General features: G+C 41.7%; 1 protein-coding gene across 3 annotated transcripts in view; it reads right to left on the minus strand.

Moving 5' to 3' along the window:
• TP53BP2 (tumor protein p53 binding protein 2) overlaps nucleotides 1-10,018 on the minus strand; it is a 79,144-nt gene that overhangs the window by 5,267 nt on the left and 63,859 nt on the right. For all 3 annotated transcript variants that reach the window (XM_003790971.2, XM_023513892.1, XM_023513893.1), the window contains 4 exons: nucleotides 8,534-8,671; nucleotides 7,150-7,283; nucleotides 5,423-5,589; nucleotides 291-490 (listed from right to left, as the gene is read on the minus strand). In XM_003790971.2, the coding sequence (XP_003791019.1) occupies nucleotides 291-490; nucleotides 5,423-5,589; nucleotides 7,150-7,283; nucleotides 8,534-8,671 (639 nt within the window). The remainder of the gene's footprint in view (nucleotides 1-290; nucleotides 491-5,422; nucleotides 5,590-7,149; nucleotides 7,284-8,533; nucleotides 8,672-10,018) is intronic.

Here is a 10,018-nt window from a genome sequence, read left to right on the forward strand (position 1 = left end):
GCGAGTCTCCTGCCTCAGCCTCCCAAGTAGCTGGGACTATAGGCGCCTGCCACAGCGCCTGGCCATTTTTTGGTTGCAGCCATCATTGTTGCTTGGCAGGCCCGGGCTGGGGATTCGAACCCGCCACCTTAGGTGTATGTGGCCGGCGCCTTAGCCACTTGAGCCACAGGCGCCGAGCCAATTCTATCTCTTATTAACAAAGGGCAGTAAGGTACACTGTACCCATAGCAGTTTTTGCAAAGCCCCTTTCTGACACACATGAAAATATCCTAAGTATTGGAGTAACTTACTCCTAGCAGGTTGCGTGGAACATATCCTTCCTTGTCACTCAGGCGCGCCCACCACCACTCAAGCTCATCTTCATCCTCCCTGCGGACCACGGTCATGCAGTCTCCTTCTTTCATGGGCAGTTCATCATCATTCTGAGGTTCGTAATCCCAAAGTGCATAGATGAGTCCTTTGTTCATAATGCCCATTTTCTCCTGCACTCCTAAAATCGACAGTAAGACACAGCACAGAGTACGTAACTCAGAGCATACCACCTTTAGAACTTTTAATTACGGGAAACAAAATGGGAAGCAATTAAGTACAGGCTGGACTGTGAGAATCACTAATTCAACATCCCAAGGTGAGGGGGTGCTGGAAGGCCAACAGCGCACGTACAGGGAGCACACCAAAATCATACTGAGGCTTGCTATCATCTCTAAAGCAGCTCTCAAATCTAGCACTGTTATAAGCATCTATCAAAACTGGCCTTATTCAGAGTCTAAAAGCTTCTGCAAAAAGAAAAGAACTATTTGAGCCCAGGATAATAAAAAAGTGAATGATATGCCTGTTAAATTTCACCTTACATCTAAATATAATGACTGAGGTCCTCTCAATACATTACTTCATTCTTTAACTAAAACTCAAGACCAGACAGGAAAAAAAGATCAGAAGTACTGTATCTATTTTTTGTTTGTTTGTTTGTTTTGCAGTTTGGGCCGAGGCTGGGTTTGAACCCACCACCTCCGGCATATGGGGCTAGTGTCCTACTCCTTTGAGCCATAGGCGCCGCCCTGAAGTACTGTATCTACTAAAGTGGTTTTGACCAACTTCCAAATGGGGAAAGATAAAAAAAAATTATAAAGTATGTTATAACACAAAAATAAGGCATTTTAAGGGCTTGGCATGATGGCTCACACCTGTAATCCTAGCACTCTGGGAGACCAAGGCAGGTGGATTGCCCTGAGCTCACAGGTTTGAGACTAGCCTGAGCCAAAGCGAGATCCCGCGTGTAAAAATAGCTGGGCAGTTGTGTCCAGTGCCTGTAGTCCAGGCTACTCGGGAGGCTGAGGCAAAAGAATGACTTGAGCCCAGGAGGTGGAGGTTGCTATTAGCTATGATGCCATGGCAGTCTATGGAGGGTGACAAAGTGAGCCTCTGCCCCACCAAAAGGCATTTTAGACATAAATATCTATATACAGTCAACTCTAGAATAATGAGAATCAGAATTCTAGAAGATGCTGAACTTCACAAACTGGAGAGGGAAAAATCCTCAGAAGTCCTCTTTCACAGAACAACAGATTTACAAATTAGCTACTACATTAAATTTTACATTTCTTCACATTTCTCCATTTACACCTCCTATCCTAAAGGGCAGTGCTAGCAAGAAGTAACAGTCACCAACGGGCAGGATAAGGAAGGAGAGAAGGAAAGGACTCAGATGATGACGTTCTCAGCAATTCACAGGTAATTACTATTTTTCCCCCTTTATCATTTTTAAGAAGTCAGGAATATATCTGATTCCTTTTGCATAGTCAGACTTTTCAACTTATGTGAGCAGTGAACTATCAATTATGAAATTATTATTCCTGTATCTATTAACAGATATGGCACACAGCATCTCTTTCTATCTTTCTGGGTAAAACTGGAACAAATTTTTTCAAAAGAAAGTTCTTCCCTAAAAGGTCAGATAAATTTCCAACTTTCCTATTTAAATAAGACACACAAAGCATGACCGATTGATAAGAACAATACAACTTGACATAACTAAAAGTCTACAAAGTTTTAAAGTGGTCAGAGGTACTGTACTATCTGTTTAGGATGACAATGGAATAGGAGAGAAATTCTAGATATTTTAGAATACTGAAAATAATAGTTCAAGTCTCAATTTCCAAGAAATTACTACGAATGGAAGAAAATTTCTTATTACTCTGCTATTTAGTAGATTAAGAGCTGCAGATTATGCAACTTACTCTTAAAATTTGAGGGGTATCATTGGTCATTTGGGGAATGCAAACTAAAGCCATGATGAGACTTCATTCCAAACCCACCCAAGAATCACAAGAACTCTCTGCTAAATGTGCATCATTGCAACCTAGCAATACATATTCACCAGAAAACAAGCACAAAAATGTTCACAGGAGAACAGAGGGAAGGTGAGCAGAGGGAGAGAAGAAGCAGGGAAACAGCTTGCATGTCCCTCGAAAGCAGAATGATAGAAAAATTGTGGTATAGTCATCAAATGGAACAGTACAGCACAGTGAAAATCAATTATAGCTGCATGCAACACAGGTGAATCTCAAAAAGCCTTCAATGAAAAAAGGCCATATAATCACCAGGATGATTTATTTTACATAAGCACTTAAAAACAGACAAAATGAAAAATATTAGTAGAGCGGCACCTGTGGCTCAAAGGAGTCGGGCACGGGCCCCATGTACTAGAGGTGGTGGGTTCAAACCCGGCCCCAGCCAAAAAATGCAAAAAAAAAAAAAATTAGTTATAGGATTCATATACACATAATGAAACTGTTTTTTAGAAACAAGGAATGCTGAACTTCAAAGTGGCAGTCATCACATGAGAGGGGCCACGTCAGAAAGGGACATCCAGATGAGGACACAGTAGTTATGTTCTGTTTCTTGAGCTGGTACGTGATCACTCACTGTTGTTTACTCTGTTACTTTTTTTTTTTTTTTTTGAGACAGAGCCTCAAGCTGTCCCCCTGGGTAGAGTGCTGTGGCATCACAGCTCACAGCAACCTCCAACTCCTGGGCTCAAGTGAGTCTCCTGCCTCAGCCTCCCAAGTGGCTGGGACTACAGGCACCCACCACAATGCCCAGCTATTTTTTGGCTGTAGCCGTTGTTGTGTGGCGGGCCTGGGCTGGATTCGAATCCGCCACCTTAGGTGAACATGGCTGGTGCCTTAGCCGCTTGAGCCACAGGTGCTGAGCCTGCTCCGTTACTGTTTAAACTGCACATCTGTGTTACACTCTGGATACCTAGGATATAAAATTTAATAAAAGATCTCTGACCAACTACCCCTAATGTTTTTATTTTATTTTATTATTATTTTTTATTTTAGACAGAGCCTCAAGCTATCCCCCTGGGTACAGTGCCATGGCATCACAGCTCACAGCAACCTCCAACTATTGGGCTCAAGTGAGTCTCCTGCCTCAGCCTCCCAAGTAGCTGGGACTACAGGCGTCGGCCACAACGCCTGGCCATTTTTTGGTTGCAGCCATCACTGTTGTTTGGCGGGCCTGGGCTGGGGATTCAAACCTGCCACCTTAGGTGTATGTGGCTGGCGTCTTAGCCGCTTGAGCCACAGGCACCGAGCCTAATGTTTTTAAAAATCATATCCTATCAGGGCCCAGGACTGGCTGGTCTCGGGCCCTGGCTTAACTAAGTTCCGGAGCTAAACTACTTTGCTCAGGAACAATGGCTCTTAGGTGCCTGAGGCTATTTACTTCAGCTGAAGGGAGAGGGAGAGAGGGAGGGAGTGAGTCTTTGAGAGAGTAAAGCAGTCTTCCTAGAAAGTCTTAGCCTTTTGCAGTTTTGTGACCTCCAGCACAGAGACACCAGCATGACGTTCTTCAGGCAGGAGAGGAGACAGAGTCAGAGTAAGCGGCTCTATGATAGAATGCGCATGCTTTTTGACTACCTTCTCCTCCAGCCTAATATAAGGCTGATCTTGGGCCTCTCGAAACCACGGTGTAGAGACCACCAATTCACCAATGCTCTCATCTCGCAAGCTCTCATGCTTGTTAGGAGAGCTAAATCCCTCCCATGCCCTTCTCATCAAGGTGTTCCATTATTAAGCTATACAGGTATTTCTTTTTTTTTTTTTGAGACAGAGCCTCAAGCTGTCCCCCTGGGTAGAGTGCCATGGCTTTACAGCTCACAGCAACCTCCAACTCCTGGGCTCAAGCGAGTCTCCTGCCTCCGCCTCCCAAGTAGCTGGGACCACAGGCACCTGCCACAACGCCCAGCTATTTTTTGGTTGCAGCCGTCATTGTTGTTTGGCGGGTCCGGGCTGGGGATTCGAACCCGCCACCTTAGGTGTACATGGCTGGCGCCTTAGCCGGTTGAGCTATAGGCGCCGAGCCGCTATACAGGTATTTCTTATAACTCTCACTCCTCCTAGCCACAGGCTATACCAGCTGCTACGATATCCCACACCTAAATATGGCTTGATGATTAATAAATTTAATAGAGCAAATGTATATTAACATATCATGTCAACTTTAAAATATTATGTTACTGTATCTAAATATCCTATGGTTTGTAGTTAAAACAAACATATGTCAACAATAAAAACTACAGTTGACAGAGATGAAGGAAAAAACTCGCAAGTCTGAGGTTCTCACTCAAGTCCCTTCCCTTCACACCTAGAGCTTTGAAACACGCATGCAGACAGGGAAAACTGTTACATTCAGAAGGCAGAGGCACACGCCTGTAACTTCAGGGGTCTTTCAACAGACTGGTAAAGGACTTTCTGAGAGCTTGAGCCGTGTGGGGGTCTTCAACCTCCTCAACTGTCTCTGTCCTTCCTCCTCCCCCAAATCCTCCCAGGCCAAACTGAAGAGGAAAATTAACCTCAGCTTCTAAGCCTTAGAAGTAAAAATGCCAGCCAATATGTAACCATCTCAAGCTTCAAATCCATTTTTCTCTAGGTACAGATCTAATGCTAGCAATCACTGTGATAAAATCAAGGAAACAAAGGAGTTTAAAAAGTAGCTCTAAAATATGCGTTATTTTTATTTTACTTTATGACAAGTTTGATTTCTAGGAAAACATGGACCATTTGGACTATTATACCGATTCTGCATTTCTCCAGGGTGTCTTAGAAGGGGGGGTTCTGTTTACTTATGTGCACAGATACACCACCACTCAGCAAGTCCTGAAGCCTTAACAGAGCATCCTTTGTTGGTCAAAGCCATTAACACCAGCAGGTCAGATGCTGCATCACTGTCCTTTGTAGTTTAAGACGGCCCTGACAATAGCTGTTTCAAGGATACAAACAGAAGCTGGATTATTATCTGTGACCAAGGCTGTCCTACTTTCAATAACACAAAAGAGTCTTTCCAAATAATAAAAATACTTAAACTATATCCTAAAGATGCAGATGAATGAATGCATTTACTCCTACTTGTCACATACCGTAAAGAAACTGAGAGCACTGGGTGTAGCCCTCCTCCATCTCCTCACACTTATCTGCAGCAGTCTGCATGTCACTGTAGGTCATGGCGAACACAGCGGCTCCTGACTCCACCAAGAACTTACACACCTGGACATTGTTACACGAGGCAGCACAGTGCAGTGGAGTCCTGGGAAGGAAGACACAGCAAGGGCTGGAAATGTTTTCCTGAAGTGAACGGCAGCTACTGCAGTAAGACACCTGTAAAGGGGGTTCTTGGGTCTCTCATCTACTAACTCCTTTCCTCTGAAAACCTCTTAAACAGTTTTTTAAAACCAGTTTAATACAGACGACTTAACCTATCAAAGAATTACAGTCAGAAATGAAAGCATCACAGAGTAATGGACCACACTAGGGCTAGCAGCTTGAAGGGTGCAAAGAGTCAAGTAGATGAAAGAAAAGAAACAAAATCTGTGTAATAATTAAAAAAAAACACAGACACACAATAAAATCAATTTAGTTCTATATTCTAGAGTACCCAGCCTAATCATTTCTGCCAGAGTAGAGACCTAACAGTCCTTAAATTATCTCTTTACATCACCAATTTTGCAAAGTTGTACTTTGAACTACTTTTGTATTTTTAAAATCTTATATTAAATGATAATTGAAAAAAATACGTCAAATCAATTTACACCAGAAAAGTGACTATAAAATATACATATTTCAATCTTTTTTAGGTCACTTAAAATGCTATTAAAAATCTTCTCCAGCAGCTCCAATATTTTATACACATTATAAATGACCCCAGACTAACAAGGGTGTTCAACTGCGGCCCATGGGCTTCATGTGGATTATGTTAGGACTTTTTTGCTTATCTGTAGTGGCAGAGATCACAAAAATTATGCATAGACCTTTCTTTATATTTTTGGTTGTTCATCAATTTCCATTAGTATTTGTGTATTTAAATATGGCCCGGCTCGGCGCCTATAGCTCAACCGGCTAAGGCGCCAGCCACGTACACCTAAGGTGGCGGGTTCGAATCCCCAGCCCGGACCCGCCAAACAACGATGGCTGCAACCAAAAAATAGTCGGGCGTTGTGGCGGGCGCCCGTGGTCCCAGCTACTTGGGAGGCGGAGGCAGGAGACTCGCTTGAGCTCAGGAGTCAGAGGTTGCTGTGAGCTGTAATGCCACAGCACTCTGCCCAGGGGGACAGCTTGAGGCTCCGTCTCAAAAAAAAAAAAATAATAAAAATAAATAAATAAATAAATAAATATGGCCCAAGACAACTTTTCTTCCAAAATGTGGTAGAGAAAAATAGGCTATAAAATTAAAACATTAAATATAGCGTAATTAAAGCTTTTAAAAATCCTACATAGGGGGCCGGGTGCAGTGGCTCACGCCTGTAATTCCTAGCACTCTGGAAGGCTGAGGTGGGTGGATTGCCCGAGCTCACAGGTTCAAGACCAGCAAGAGCAAAACCCATCTCTAAAAATAGCCAGGCGTTGTGGCGGGTGCCTGTAGTCCAGCTACTTGGGAGGCTGAGGCAAGAGAATCACGTAAGCCCAAGAGTTTGAGGTTTCTGTAAGCTATGATGCCATTGCATTCTACCAAGGGTGACATAGTGATACTCTGTCTCAAAAAAAGAAAAAAAATCCTACATAGGAAAGAGTCAATTCTTTTTATTCTTCCACAAAAATAACACATTATAATTTAAAACTAAAGTTTGATTGGAACTTAAAAAAATCTTACCATCCATCACTATCAGCAGCATTTACATTTACACCAAACTGTACCAGGAACTTAACGATTTCTGTGTGCCCTGCACACACAGCATTATGAAGTGCTGTGATGCCTTCGTCATTAGGCAGGCTTGGGTCATCGACCTGCATCAATAAGAAGGGTGAGCATCATTCTAATTTCTTGTCACTGGAACTGTCACAGCTAACTAGTTCCTTAGGGTCAAGAGAACAGAAATAGGCTTTTGTGGCATTTGTAAAAGTCATAATTAAAACCTATAGGAGCCAAGACAACTATACCAAGAACAAGTCTAGAAATAAGACAGACAGAATAACCACATTAAGGAGACAGTCACTATAAAAAGGTTTAAAAACACCTGAAGAAGTACCAAAACTATATACTTATAAGTCATTTTTGTTTATTTATCCTCCCAACTCCCCACCACAAATTAGTTTCTAAGTAAAAGTTACATTTTCTGTGGAAAGGGAAAAAAGGTCAACTAAAAATATTTCAAATAGTAGGCTTCTGAAAAGAAGGGCCTGTGTTTCTAACTTGATACTATATAGTATCAATCCATCTATAAACAGTTTTTTTGTTTGTTTAGAAACAGAGTCTCATTTTGTTGCCCTCGGTAGAGTGCCATGGCATCACAGCGCATAGCAACCTCTAGCTCTTGGGTTACAGGCGCCCATCGTGCCCGTCACAATGCCCAGCTATATTTTTGTTGCAGTTTGGCCAGGGCCGGATTTGAACCCACCACCCTCGGTATATGGGGCCAGCGCCCTATTCACTGAGCCACAGGCACCACCCTATCTGTAAACAGTTTTTAAAGGAGAACAATGACCTCCTTAAGACAGAAAAGTACTCTAAAGGACGCTTAAGTGAAAACTGAGCTTCTGTGTTAGCAAAATTTTACAATCATACCTTTAAAACAATATAGCCTATGGGCTTGGTGACCATAGCACAGTGGTTATGGCGCCAGCCACATAACACAGAGGGCGGCAGGTTCAAACCCAGCCCGGGCCAGCTAAAAAAAACCAACAACAATGACAATTGCAATAAAAAATAGCCGGGCATTGTGGTGGGCACCTGTAGTCCCAGCTACTTGGGAGGCTGAGGCAAGAGGATCACTTGAGCCCAAAAGTTTGAGGTTGAGAGAATCGCTTAAGCCCAAAATCTGGAGGTTGCTGTGAGCTATGATGCCACAGCACTCTACTGAGGGCAGCACAGTGAGACTGTCTCAAAAAAGACATAGCCTACTTTGGAGCATGCTCCAAAAAAACCCCACTATCTCAATTGTATTTAAAAATACAATTTCTCTATACCAGCTTTCTAATTAGAGCTTTAAAACAAAATACAAGCTCATATTTAAGAAATTTACTAATTATACTCATACCTCATAAATAATTCTCTGTACAAGGTCAAATTCTCCCTCCAAAGATGAATCTAAAAGTAAAGCAAGGGGGTTGAACTTCACCCTCATTCCATGAGCAATACGCTCTGAGCCGGTTTTACGCAAGTTTGTCCTTTTGCCCTGCAAAGGAAATGGATGGAAACTTAAAGATCCTGGTCTAGGCTGAGACCAAGCACAACAAATGGCAAGGAACCTCTCAGCTAAAGAGAGACCACCACCACCAAGAGGAAGGAACAACTCCTTAGCTGAATTAGTGAAAGGAATTTTAAAAATACATATTTAGCATACCTTATTCAAGTATAACCTTATTCGGAAATGTATACAATTCAAATATGCAGCTTAACGAATTTTTGAATTTTTGTAAAGAGTCGTGCAACAAAGAAGGAGAAATCTGACTTTATAGGACCTAATGAAGTTACATTTGGGTAATACATTATAGCATAAACTAAGCTAGGGGTACAATCGTAAATGGTACTACGCTGGCTTTCTGTCAAGTATCAGCATTAGCCAAGATTGGTCTTTCAATTACCTATCTGATATGCTATAGCAAACCCCACACTCTAAAGTTTAGAAACAACACAGCTCAGAATTACAATAGCTAACATATATTGAATGATTAATCATTTCATCTTCACAGAAACCCGACGATCCCTACTTTACAGACAAGGAACTAAGGCATACAGTGTAAACCAGCAGAGCTGAAGGGCAAAGCCAGGCAAACTGACTTCTCTGACGCCCTTCCTCTTAACCAATCCACACTACAGTGCCTCCTCAGGGGAAAGTGTACAAGTAAGGTAAATCATAGAGATTATTAGTCCACCTTAGACATACCAAGGAGATAAGCACATTTTTTTTTAAAAGGCAAAATTTTAAGACTAGATCTAACATCCTATAACACAGGTATCTTAAATACAAATAACAAAGTGGAAACATCTCTGGTGGTGTGATATCACATACTACAACTACTTTCTAATTTATTTTATCTCAGGTGTAGAAAACCATGGAGTTTTGAAAAATATTAAATAGCTATCAATATATTAATATTTCAATGTGCAATGACTGAAATACTGTTCCTCGAAAAAAAGAAGTATCTACCTTGTATAACCGTGGCAATGTAATTTATAAGTATTGATAAATAATGACATGGCCATTCCCATTTTTAAAGAATGTATGTGATAGTACCTTCAATTTCACTTAAGACAAAAAGGAAAAATAGGTCACTTTCCTAGGAAGAGAAAAATAGAATCTTAAAACTATAACTCTTCTACAAACTCTGGTTTCCTTTTTCCTCCTTCAACGTTTGAATTATTTTGACATTATAAATAACAAATAGCTGTAGTATGGATTGATTTTGATCAATATGGCTTAAAACTTCTTTCTTAAAAAAAAAAATTTCGGCTCGGCGCCTATAGCTCAACCGGCTAAGGCGCCAGCCATGTACACCTGAGGTGGCGGGTTCGAATCCCC

Source organism: Otolemur garnettii, unplaced genomic scaffold (assembly GCF_000181295.1).
Source record: "Otolemur garnettii isolate 467f Iridium unplaced genomic scaffold, OtoGar3 scaffold00045, whole genome shotgun sequence".
In the NCBI taxonomy this organism is placed as follows: domain Eukaryota; kingdom Metazoa; phylum Chordata; class Mammalia; order Primates; family Galagidae; genus Otolemur; species Otolemur garnettii.